We start from the raw sequence: 13,052 nt of genomic DNA on the forward strand, positions 1-13,052 counted from the left end.
ACCACACAGCTAAATGATATCGCTATGTTGGGGATTGATACTATACTGATACATGTCATTGGCTTTATTTCCAGGTATCTATTGGAGAAGGAATTTATCTCATTTTCTATTAATCATTATAGGTACAGTGTTTCAGCATGATTTTCTTGGCAACCCCTGAGTACTATCGTATCACACGGACTCAAAATTACAGTTTCTGAGATATACTTTAATCATATTGCTGTTTTTTACAATACATTTCTTTGATTTATTTAAAACGTTTTTAAAGGTTTATTCCTAGTGTTACCCTGAACCAACTTGGAAATGCGGAGAAATCAGTATGTTTACATTAATTTTAAAAAAATCTAGATATTTCTTTAAAAAGCACCAATTTTAGTAAAATTCGTATACAGTTCTTATACATTGTGTTATCATTAAATACAAGTTCCACCGATTTTTGTATTTTTATTAACAATGTACAACATTTCCAAGCTTTGAAAGAATGTTTCACAGCAAAAAATCAGCGGTAACCCTCGTTAGCCGACAAACGCATGGCTTTTCATAGCTTTTCATTGCTTTTTTTGGGGCCGTGTCTATCTGCATTAGAGCTGTCAAATTGTATAGCAGCTGCTGTTGTAGTCATTGTCACGAAACCACACCTGTCCTTATATCCTACCCATGTTAAAAGTTTAGAATGAGAAAGTGTAGGCTATATAGAAATAATGACACACGTTTAAAATCATTAAACAACATAATAGGGATTTATATCAAGCTAAACAAGATGTACATTACATCACACATTCCAGTGTTTGAACTTGTAACGTGGCTGCATGTGATTTCTACTAATGCTACTGGGTGCATCCAATGGCAACGTCTGTGATAGGTAACGCCAGGAGCCGCTTGTGGATTATTACCGCTCTAATGCAGTTACACCTCCGACACTGCCTAAACAAAAGCAATGAAAAGCTATGCGTTTGTTGGCTAACACGTGTTACTGCTGATCTGATTTTGGCCAATAAGTGAGTAGAAAATGTCTGATTAAATAAGTATGGATAGTGTTCTTTTACAGTGTCTTCAGAGCAGGACAGGAGGTCCATGTCACGAGAGCTGCCTTTGTTATTGTTCTTCTTGTTGTTTTAGCCAGAGTCTGGGCTTGCTCTGTGTTCATAAGGCCACTGATCTGATGATATGTGAGGGCTCTGGCTTCCCAGGCTGCTTGTGGGTCTCCGAAGAGTCCACCCCGGGCTTGTCCTGTGAGCTGGGTGCATTCAGAGGGAGGAACGGCACATATCGAACCCAGGTGTAGGAGGAGAGGCAAGAGCTGATTCCAAATGGAAGGTTGTACACCTCGCTGCTCTCCAAGGTGTTGCTGGAGTCGTTCAGGTGGATCTTGTTCCAGGCTATGATGCCCCGCTCCCGCTTGGTTCCTGTGTGACCCAAAGCAGTGGCGTTAGAATGCTTCAACTCACCTATAACAGAGACTTGTGAATCTTAGGGAATATGTATAATGTTTTTGAGGTCTGGGGAGGAGATTAACTAACATTGAATATGTCTACTCTTTACCTAATCATTACTCTATGTGAAACAGTTGGATAGATATTCCCCCTTCTTCCTGGGTGGAAGCTTACCAGGAATGGTGTTGTCAAGGAAGAACCCAAAGAAGCCTCCAACAAACATGCTGGTTGTCAGAAGCACCTGCAGCAGTTGGTCCAGCTCGACCACACCTGACAAAGAGAATACAGTTCATCACACTGGGCTAATTCACATACTAGAGGAACCTTAGATCTCCATGTTGATATTCTGTGGAGCTTTTCCCCAAGCTTTTTTGTAAAGAAGTTTGAATGTTTTGTTTTACAGTGTTTCATGCGTCATCTGCTCTGATACCTGTTGCTATGGCATCTGGGTTCTTGAATATCCAGTTTGGAATAACCAGCCCGGAAAACATGGAAAATCCAAAGATAAAAATGTTCCGGGAGGAGTTCATGTCTGCATACTGTCAAATGATAAGGAGAGAGGAGTTGACAAAGAAACAGAATCAACCAGTCATTAGGGTTGCAAAATTCCGATAACTTTCCCAAAATTCCCATATTTTCCATAAATCCTGGTTGGAGGATTCCCGGAGATCCTGCTTATTCCCTCCTGATACCAGGAATATTTCAACCGGGATTTTTGGAAAACCTGAGAATTTTACCTGAATTTTGCTACCCTACTAGTCAGTAAAGACCTGAATGAAAAAGCATTCATATGCAAAATGTCTTCAGAATGGCCATTGTACAATAACAATGTGTAAATAAACCTAGGCAACTGTCCAAAGCGGTTTGAGTCTCCACAGGAGTTTACCTGCAGATTTGAAACTCCAGCTGCAGATATGACGCCAAACATGACCAAGAACATTCCTCCAACCACAGGTGTGGGGATGGTGGTGAAAATGGCCCCAATTTTACCAAACAGTCCCATGATGATCAGCAAGACGCCACCAGCAACGATCACCATTCGACTGCCAACCTGTAAGAAAAGAGAGCATTGTCTGTTGAGACTGTTCACAGCCAATCGCTTTATCCCTTCCATCTTCCAAGAAATATTGATTCAGCTCAGTTTAACATCTAAAAACAGATCCTATATTGAAAAATAGCCCATCTCACCTTGGTGATCCCCAATGCTCCCACATTCTCACTGTAGGAGGTGGTTCCGTTGCCCGTGCCCCAGGCTCCAGCCAGCAGACAGCCAAGCCCCTCGATGCCAATGCCCCTGTTGATGGCATGCTTGGGTGGAGGAGGGGCCCCTGACAGCCTGGCACAGGCGTGGTAGTCCCCCACCGACTCTATCATGGAGGATATCACCCCAGCCAAGATCCCTACCACTCCCGCCAGGCTCACAGTTGGTAAGCCCCACTGACCTGAGTTTGGAATCAGAATCAGGTGGTCCAGTTAATTTATAATACATTAGGGTCTTTCTAATAATGTGCATATCAATAAACCATAAATATTTGTTACCCATATAGTACTAAAGGTTAGGGTTAGGGTTAGGATAGGTGATAAGCCCTGAGTTTTTCCTGACCATGTGACCTGAACATGTGACCAGACCAGGAAAAACTTCTCCAAACATCTGATTATCAGGTTATGGAGTTGTTGCTTATGATTCCCCCTGAGCAGCTGTGCCTCGTACATGGATATGGGAATCTGAACCAGGGGGCCTGGACTATGACATCCCCCTTCAGGTCTGTGCGAGCCAGGTAGCCGTACTGCTCCGGCTGTGAGGGCAGGACATCAGAGATGGTGAAGATGTAGCAGATCAGCCATGACAGTGTGATGCCAAGGAGCACCTGAGGAAGACGTCACATACAGTACATGTAAATATATCACACCAGTCATTATTAGGACCAGGAGTTTTTCCAGACCACAGAAACTGACCAGGGAATACTCTGGGCCCTATATAAGGGCTTGAGAGAACAGTGAACAGCTTTGAGTCTTAATTTTCCAATGGACTTACTGGTAGAATCTGGAAGATGTAGATCTTGGAGGTGTGGAGTTTCTTGGTCTTGCTGTATGTGGGGAATGGTACAGGGATGTGTCGGAGGTACTGGGAGAACAGGATGATCAGAGCAGTCGTCCTGTAGGAAAGAGAATAACTCTGTTCACAAAGCAGAATGCACCCTCTAGTTATGCACTTAGCATGGGTACCATCTTACAGTATGTAGCCTATGACATGCATGAATTTATAGCTTACGCCAAACCTGGTCCGGCACAGCTAGAGGGTGTGCATGCTTTTGTTACAACCCTAACTCCAGCCGATTCATTGAATCTGGAGTTTTAATGCTGGGCAGGAACACAAACCTGCACACCTTATGGCTCTCCAAGTCAAGGGTTGATGACTACAGGCTTGTGGGTTTTTTGGAGTAAAACCCATAAATCAGACTTAAATAACCATACTGAGAGGTACACACATAGTTGAGATGCCCCAGTGGTTCCCTGCATTAATTCCAGCTGAGTCGTAGAGGGACAGGCCAATCAGAGAGATGGTGGGTGCGATGGTGAGGGGGCCAATGAAACGCATGAAGAGACCGATGAGGCCAGAGAAACCCACCAGGACCTGGAACAAGGAGCCCACCATAATGGAGCCCTGCAGCTGTAGAGGAACAACACACAAATCACATAGGCATATACACACAATCAATAACCACAAGTAATACAGGAAATCCTATAGAAATGGTAAAACGTGGCTAAACTCTCCCTCTCTCTCTATAATATACACTGAGTGTACAAAACATTAGGAACACCTTCCTAATATTGAGTTGCACCCCCTTTTGCCCTCAGAACAGCCTCCATTTGTTGGGGCATGGACTCTACAAGGTGTCAAAAGCATTCCACAGGGATGGTGGCCCATGTTAACTCCAATGATTCCCACAGTTGTGTTAAATTGGCTGGATGTCCTGTGGGTGGGTGACCATTCTTGAGACACACAGGAAACTGTTGAGCATGAAAAACCCAGCAGCATTGCAGTTTTTGAGACACTCAAACCGGTGCGCCTGGCACCTACTACCATACCTCGTTCAAAGGCACTTAAATATTTTGTTTTTCCCACTCACCCTCTGAACGGCACACATATACAATCCATGTTCAATTGTCTCAAGGCTTAAAAATCCTTCTTTAACCGGTCTCCTCCCCTTCATCTACACTGATTGAAGTGGATTTAACAAGTGACATCAATAAGGATTCACCTGGTCAGTCTATGTCATGGAAAGAGCAGTTGTTCCTAATGTTTTGTACACTCAGTGTATATGCCATTAGCAGACGTTTTCTCTCTCTCTCTCTCTCTCTCTCTCTCTCTCTCTCTCTCTCTCTCTCTTCTCTCTCTCTCTCTCTCTCTCTCTCTCTCTCTCTCTCTCTCTCTCTCTTTTCTCTCTCTCTCTCTCTCTCTCTCTCTCTCTCTCTCTCTCTCTCTCTCTCTCTCTCTCTCTCTCTCTCTCTCTCTCTCTCTCTCTCTCTCTCTCTCTCTCTCTCTCTCTCTCTCTCTCTCTCTCTCTCTCTGTGTGTGTGTGTGTGTGTGTGTGTGTGTAGTAAGTGTGTCACTCACCGCTCGCATGCGGCTCTGCCACACCTCTACATACTCAGGAGAGGTGGTGTTGACCATGGAAGCGTTCTGGGTCCAGGCAGGGCACGTCCATTCTGGCATCGACAGCATGGCCATGGAGGGAGCCAGCAAGGTGAAAGTACCCCCCTGAAGAATGGGCAGTCTGAGGGATAGAGAGATTAGGGAGAGAGAGCGAAAGAGAGAGGGGGGGGGAAGTATGATGTCTGAAATCACAAATTGCAAAGATCAGATGTTCTGTCTAGAGACTAGTACATAAGGAATTCATCCCCATTATCAATTTCACAGTGAATTAGGATTAATTTAAATCCCTTTGCTTTGTAGTATCATCCGAAACAGACTTGTACAGTAGTAGTGTCACACCCTGATCTGTTTCACCTGTCTTGTGCTTGTCTCCACCCCCCACCAGGTGTCTCCCATTTGTCGCCATTATCCCCTGTGTATTTATCCCAGTGTTTTCTTTTTGTCTGTTGCCAGTTCGTCTAGTCTCGTCAAGCCTACCAGCGTTTTTTCCATGCTCCTGTTTTCCAGTCCCTGTTTTCTAGTCCTCCCGGTTCCGACCATTTCTACCTGCCCTGACCCTGAGCCCGTCTGCCATACCATTCTGCCTGCTCTGACCTCGAGCCTGCCTGCCGTCCTGTACCTATCTGTCTCTGACCTGCTTTACGAACTTCTGCCTGTCCTCGACCTGCCTCTTGCCTGCCCCTTGTCTATTAATAAATATCAGAGACTCAAACCATCTGCCTCCTGGGTCTCATCCTGTGTCGTGATAAGTAGTTGGTATTGAGCTGAGATGCAGAGCACTACTGTAACATCATCCAATCAAAGGTTGCCTTTTAGGAATCAACCCCTCCTTTCTTTCCGTAGAGAACAGTCTCAATCGACTCCAAGCCAAAGTATAGGTCCTTAGCTAACCCGATCCAAAACACGCAGCCTCCAGGTCCAAACAGCATGGCCTGCCTGACTCACACAGCACATTGTTTCTCTAGATCTAATTTTAGGCCTTGAAAGGCTGATTCAAATCTTGTGAGGAGGTTATGTAAAAACCATGTCTTTCCAATCAAGACTCCTACAGGTTAATATAATGACTATCTGGTGTGTGTGTCTCCATCCTCTGATACGTTAGGCCCCACTTTCAATATACTACTGATGACAGATGGATCGGTAATGACAATGGACCCATTAAATACAGTGAACTGATCATTTTTCTGTTTGTAAATGTTTACTCCTATGGCATTACAATATAATTAGCTACGTTTCTAACTGACACATATAAAATGTACGTTTCTAACTGACACACGTATAAATGTGTCACATCTCATAGCCTGATCAGGGTTGTGCTGGAGTTTTGCTCCCTACTAGCGAGTTCAACACATCCATTGTTTTCCTCACAGCTGACCTCCAGGCTTTTGGAGAAAGACAAGAAAGTATCAGTAGGTCTTTGCCTGCAGGAATGTGGACTTAATGTGAGCTAGTTTATCGACCTAATAAAATGGAAATTCCTACCTAATCCTATTATGATGTTATGATGCAAAACTCTGGGTCAGGTTTTGGTTGGCCAGGTTGGACCTGGGCAGTTGGGAAGTGCCATACATGGCCTTACAGTACACCATAGATAGAACAACACCTTGCTTACAGCACACCATAGATAGAACAACAACTCTCGTTTGCCATCCTCAGTCAGAAAATAGATGTTTCTGAGAGAAAGTGTGCACTTGCATACCATACTAAGCTCTAGCTAGTGCACAATAATGGCGCATGCTTTAATAACCTAAAGCCCCAGTGCCCACTGCATAATAACCTATTGTGTGAGGCAAATGCATCACACTGATCTGAAAAACATACTCCAAAGGTCAACAGAGGCTTAGAAGGAAACTTAAGAATCTACTTCAGGGGTGTCAAACAAATTTTGCTCCGGGGGCTTCATTCGGTCTTCAACAAGGTCTGGAGGGCTGCGCTACATTAATATTACCTCACCGTCAAGCTATCTATCCATAGTTTTGGTAATTTTCTTGCTTTCAATTCGGTGATTATTAGTGAGCTGGACACAGTCAAGTGAATGTTGGTCAATTATTATTTCTACACAGTTTGGACTTGGTTTTATTAGTTTTAAAGTATATTGATTTCATGGAATTCATGGCACTTTGTTTTGATTCCAACATGACAAGACAACAAGGAGATGCCAAGCCTCGCCCTCCACCTTCATGGTGTTTCCATATATCATGGATGGCTCCACCTTCACAAGAGGTTATCTTTTTAAGGTCAATCTTCATTGACCAAATAAAGTTTGGGCCCTTTGTTATTTTCTTCCCCTTTAGGTCAACAGTCACTCTGTTGTTGCTGATGAATGATTGGCCCAAAGCCATGTCCAACCAACCACAGCTCCCCTCCTCACCTGATTCCAAAGGTGACCTGCAGCAGGGTGCACACGCCTGACACAAAGAAGATGGTGCTGATGAGGTGACCCTGGGTCAGGCTGTCGTGCTGCAGACACAGACCCTGAGACAGGATCAGAGGGATGGCGATGATCCCTCCAAACGCTGTCAGGCAATGCTGAGGAGAGAGAGAGGGGGATGGAGGGAAGAGAGGAAGAAGAGGGTTAAATCCACCGAGGATACTGAAGCCAGGGTTAAACCCACCGAGGATACTGAAGCCAGGGTTAAACCCACCGAGGATACTGAAGCCAGGGTTAAACCCACTGAGGATACTGAAGCCAGAGTTAAACCCACCGAGGATGCTGAAGCCAGGGTTAAACCCACTGAGGATACTGAAGCCAGGGTTAAACCCACCAAGGTACTGAAGCCAGGGTTGAACCCACCGAGGATACTGAAGCCAGGGTTAAACCCACTGAGGATACTGAAGCCAGAGTTAAACCCACCGAGGATGCTGAAGCCAGGGTTAAACCCACCGAGGCTACTGAAGCTAAGAAGAGCAGCTGAAATCACAGGTACAGGTACAGTATTTGCCATCAGCCTCAACTAAAATCCCGCTGTTGAATCTTTAAGATTGTATTCTTGAGGTCCTCATGTGACTTGGTGACTTTTATTTTAATTTGAGCCCAAATGTATCCTGAGAAACTAGGTTATTTGACTGTTCATCCAATTGATTACGCTGCCTAATCAAATCAATGGAATCCCGAGGAGGCCCATCCTCTGCTGCAGCCAGGTCAACCTCAACCAGTGAGCCTTCAATAAGACAAAGTAGGGCTTGGACCTACCTGGATGCCCAGGATGATGCATAGGTACCAGGGTGGGACGTCTGTGACACAGTAAGCCAGTCGGTTCTTGTCGTCCTCCTCAGAGGGGCCGGAGCCCTCGCCATCCTTCTCCAGATCACAGAAACGCCCATCAATCTACAGGACAGAGACCAGGGTCATTCATTGGGGCACACAGACATAATATCACTCATAACACAGGCATAATTTCACTCACAGGCATAATATCACTCATAACACAGGCATAATATCATTCATAACATAGGCTTAAAACCTTTTAATGCAGTGGGCTAAATCAGGGTCACACAGAGTGATTCTTGGTAGTCTTAAACAAATCTACTGTGAAACAAAAGTATGCACCTCACACACATGGTTATGGGCTTAAAAAAAGAAGGCACATGTACCATGTCAGATATAGAGTTGAAATGTATTTAATGTTAAGTTTTCATCCCAATATTACACTTTATATACATCACAGAAGACTTAAATATAACAAAACTGTTTGACATAGAAACACTGCATTTTCGTCTGTTTTTTTTAAATAATATTTATTGATGATGAAATTATGAAAAATATTAATAACATTCCACCCATGAGTTGCATGAGGATGCTGAAGCCAGGGTTAAACCCACCGAGGCTACTGAAGCTAAGAAGAGCAGCTGAAATCACAGGTACAGGTACAGTATTTGCCATCAGCCTCAACTAAAATCCCGCTGTTGAATCTTTAAGATTGTATTCTTGAGGTCCTCATGTGACTTGGTGACTGTTTGACATAGAAACACTGCATTTTCGTCTGTTTTTTTTAAATAAAATGAAATAAATGAAATTATGAAAAATATTAATAACATTCCACCCATGAGGCCAAAGAGGGCGCATTTGGTCATTTACTGCAGGAAAGGGGTAGCTACTATCACCCATAGGGGTTTAAAATGATTTACTGAAAGTGTTTTGTTAAGACATTCTGGAAACCCATGTCACTTATAGTTATGCACCAAAGCCAGCCTATCAGTGCTTGCTGAATAGATTCACTCAGAGATGTGTGTAGACTGTTTTAAATTTGCTTAAGGTGTTGATAATCTTAACTCGTGTTAATTTAATGTTCACACCTCCTGTACAAGCACATAATCATAATGCATCAAAATCATTAAGAGCAAACTCCCCCCTAAGTGAGTCACAGGCTGTTCAAATACAAAGGAAAAGTTTTAGCTTCACTGTCCAAATACATATGGAGAACACTGTATTCTCGCTATTAATAGTGCTAATACATTGTGGTCATTCTTACACTATCGAGGTTTAGTTGCTAATTGTTCATGTCAAATTTGACTTGAATGTTGGCTGTATAGCATACAGTATATGATATAATATGAATAAATGTCTTATCTCATTAAACTATACAAATCCTTTATTTCAGGCAAACGTATGCTTTTGATCATGGGGTTGGGGAGGTGTGCCACTTTCTGTACAATGAGGTCATTTCTGGACAATATTTCTGCAGATAATAAAGGCCTTATTAGCTACTTATATACACACTTATAAATTACAAATGAGTGGCTAATATGTGTACCTAAATGAAGTGTTACCGCATTAGCAACACACGATCTTCAGGGCTATCATGGACAAAATCAATTTTATCCTAAATATGTTTGTCAACAAATCAACATTTCCAACAACTCACATAGAAACCTAGTATCCTTCAAGTTTCTTCTTGCCCCTTACTGTTTCCTGTAATTTTGCAGTCAATGATTTGCACCAGAGAGCCATTATAAGTAAGTTATGCATGAGGGACTGATTGAGGGTCAGGTGATCATCCCAGTGGAACAACACTTCTCAGCCTACTAAGAATGAGCAGCTTCATTCTGCTCCACCAAACCCATACTAGAGCACAAATCCTCTTATTTCAAGGTATTCATGTGACTGTTGGGTTGAAATAGCGTTCATATAAACAAGACCCATTCAAAGGAATTCACTCTGACTTCTTGGAAATGATTAACTTACTATTGTAGCCAGTTACAGTATGACAGTGCATTGCAATCTGGAGAGTACCACATGTGTTATGATATGGTAATTAGTTAAGAGGAAGAGGTCAATATATCACCCAGGCTGAAAATCACTGGGAATTTCTTTCTTTGTTTGAGTCTACACATTAATCTATGTGCAGAATGTGCATTACATGTGTTCCCTCAAAACTTGTACCTGTAATAGGTGGCGCTCGCACATGTTCATCTCCCATACTACGAAAACTATCATTGTTGAATATTGTGTAAATAAACATATCTAAATGTTACAGTGTTTATGCTTTACAGCCAGTAACTTTTATTTAGGTTTAATATGAACATAATCTTTACTCCAAGTCACTGCAGCAAATGTCAACATAATCCTCCAGCACTGGAATAAATGTGTTCATACTTACAGCAAATGCGTAGTTTTCGAGACCATTGCTTTCCTTCTCTGGAGCCATGGCTCCAGTCTGGACTCAGCTAGGATGTTGGGTCCTCTGAGTTATGAGTGAATAATCTCAACAATGTCAACAAGCAAAGAGGAGAGAGAATACAGGAGAGAGAGGAAAAAAGAGAGAGAGTATGCGGGGAGGGGGCGAGAGAGAGAGAGAGTGAGGGAGAGATAGGGGAAGGAGGGATGGAGAGAGAGAAGTAAAGAGAGAGTTGAAACACGAGACTACTGCTGTTGCTGATTGTAACTGAAATGAGTCCCACCACCAGCTGCTCATGTGAACCCAATTACAACAGCAAGGCAAGCAGCTGATCAGGCCCTCGCGACCGTGGAGCACTACCTCTACCTTTCTTTCTCTCTCTCTCTTTCTTTTATTGGCATGACAAAAAATTATTGTGTTGCCAAAGCACAATGTTAAACTATTTGAAACAATAACACATTGAGACATTGGAATCATAAACACTCTCTACTGTATAACCGTGAAGCCAGTACCGTCTACCAGAGAAAAATACTGTATGTGTTTCAACCTCTTTGAAATGTATGACATGTACCCATTAATTCTTGAAGAATATAACTTATAAATGCCTCATGAGCTTAGTTCAACTGTCATACCCTATCAGAACCCAAAATATAAGCTTGTTTTACTCTAATGTTTGTAAACAAAGTAAATGTAAACAAACACTATATAACCTCAAAACATGGTTAAAACTATAATTTTGATATCATGGATGGTCGGTCCTTGGATCCATAGCTCGGTCTATGAATTTAAGAGTCGTTACATTTCTCCAGCCCCATCCCTCAGCTTTTTATCGAAAGAGGGGCGGGGAGGATGTTTTGTTATTATTTCCATTTCAAATCAAATCAAATCAAATTGTATTTGTCACATGCGCCGAATACAACAGGTGTAGACCTTATAGTGAAATGCTTACTTACAAGCCCTTCACCAACAATGCAGTTTTAAGAAAGAATACCAAAAGAAATCACAAAAAAAGTAAAAATAAAATAAGGAATAAAAGTAACAAATAATTAAAGAGCAGCAGTAAAAATTAAAATAGCGAGGCTATATACAGGGGGAACCAGTACCGAGTCAATATGCAGGGGCACCGGTTTCAACTGCTGATTGCTACTTTAAGGATTTTTAAAGGTATTCATTTAACCCCCTAAAGTCGATGTCCACGCCCCCACAAAAATCGAATTAACATAATAAAAAAATCCCCATAAAAATCTGTCAGATATAGATATATCTCAATCCACCTCATCCGCTGATGTCGCGGTGACGCAAAGGTGACAGAGCCAGAGCGGTGTTTGTCAGACCATAAGACATCCTGAAAACCGGTCTTCTCACAAAATCGTCTGTAGCCTCCGAACACGATGGTGTTCTCCATTTTGCTCTACGACCCCCACAAACGTCTTGGGACTCGTCTGAAGTCGGTACAGCCGATCTGCCAACTTCTGTATGTAGCGTCTGAACAGTTTAGGCTACACACTAACATGACACCTCTGTGGAAAGGTGAGACTCTCAAGAACATGTACATGTTGTTTTGCTCTGGGATGCCCATAGGCCTCACAAGACTCGTCTTAAGGTCCCCTGGTACCAGTTGAAAACATTTATGGAAGTGTATATAGAGAGTATTTAGTGCCAAAAATAAGGGGTTAAATAAATGTACAAATAAATATAAAAAAAGTTACATTTAAAATCAGATAGCTAAATGATCCTTCGTATGACGTTCTTAAACAATTCCATATAGCTTGGTATAACCACTCACCAGTTTAGACTGTTATGGGTTAACCCTTATTTTACCAGGTAAGTTGAGAACACATTCTCAGCAACGACCTGGGGAATAGTTAAAGGGGAGAGGAGGGATGAATGAGCCAATTGGAAGCTGGGGATGATTAAGTGGCCATGATGGTATGAGGCCCAGATTGGGAATTTAGCCAGGACACAGGGGTTAACACCCCTGCGAAAAGTGCCATGGGATCTTCTAGTGACCACAGAGAGTCAGGACACCCGTTTAACATCCCATCCGAAAAACAGCACCCTACACAGGACAATGTCTGGGGCATTGGGATATATGTATTTTTTGTTTGACCAGAGGAAAGAGTGCCTCCTACTGGCACTCCAACACCACTTCCAGTAGCATCTGGTGTCCCGTCCAGAACCAAACCTGCTTAGCCAGCAGTGGGATGCAGGGTGGTTTGCTGCTGGCTGGGGGAGGGACTATTAAACATATGACGGCACATGAGCAAACCCTGGTCATTAGCATGCAATTTTGTGGTCACACTGTAATGGCCGGATTGAAATCAACTCAATGTTGAGCTGGTC

General features: G+C 42.8%; 1 protein-coding gene across 1 annotated transcript; it reads right to left on the minus strand.

The window, feature by feature from the left end:
• Positions 1 to 35: 35 nt before the first annotated feature.
• On the minus strand, positions 36 to 10,960 carry LOC121532290 (solute carrier family 23 member 1-like). Its single transcript, XM_041838145.2, has 12 exons — positions 10,692 to 10,960; positions 8,285 to 8,419; positions 7,463 to 7,620; positions 5,053 to 5,212; positions 3,923 to 4,104; positions 3,469 to 3,589; positions 3,145 to 3,301; positions 2,622 to 2,875; positions 2,320 to 2,484; positions 1,864 to 1,972; positions 1,608 to 1,703; positions 36 to 1,406 (listed from the first exon to the last, which is right to left on the minus strand). The coding sequence occupies exons 1-12, from the start codon at positions 10,737 to 10,739 to the stop codon at positions 1,144 to 1,146; spliced, it is 1,848 nt and encodes a 615-aa protein (XP_041694079.1). The 5' UTR covers positions 10,740 to 10,960; the 3' UTR covers positions 36 to 1,143.
• Positions 10,961 to 13,052: the final 2,092 nt, after the last annotated feature.

Source organism: Coregonus clupeaformis, chromosome 19 (assembly GCF_020615455.1).
Source record: "Coregonus clupeaformis isolate EN_2021a chromosome 19, ASM2061545v1, whole genome shotgun sequence".
NCBI classification, from domain to species: domain Eukaryota; kingdom Metazoa; phylum Chordata; class Actinopteri; order Salmoniformes; family Salmonidae; genus Coregonus; species Coregonus clupeaformis.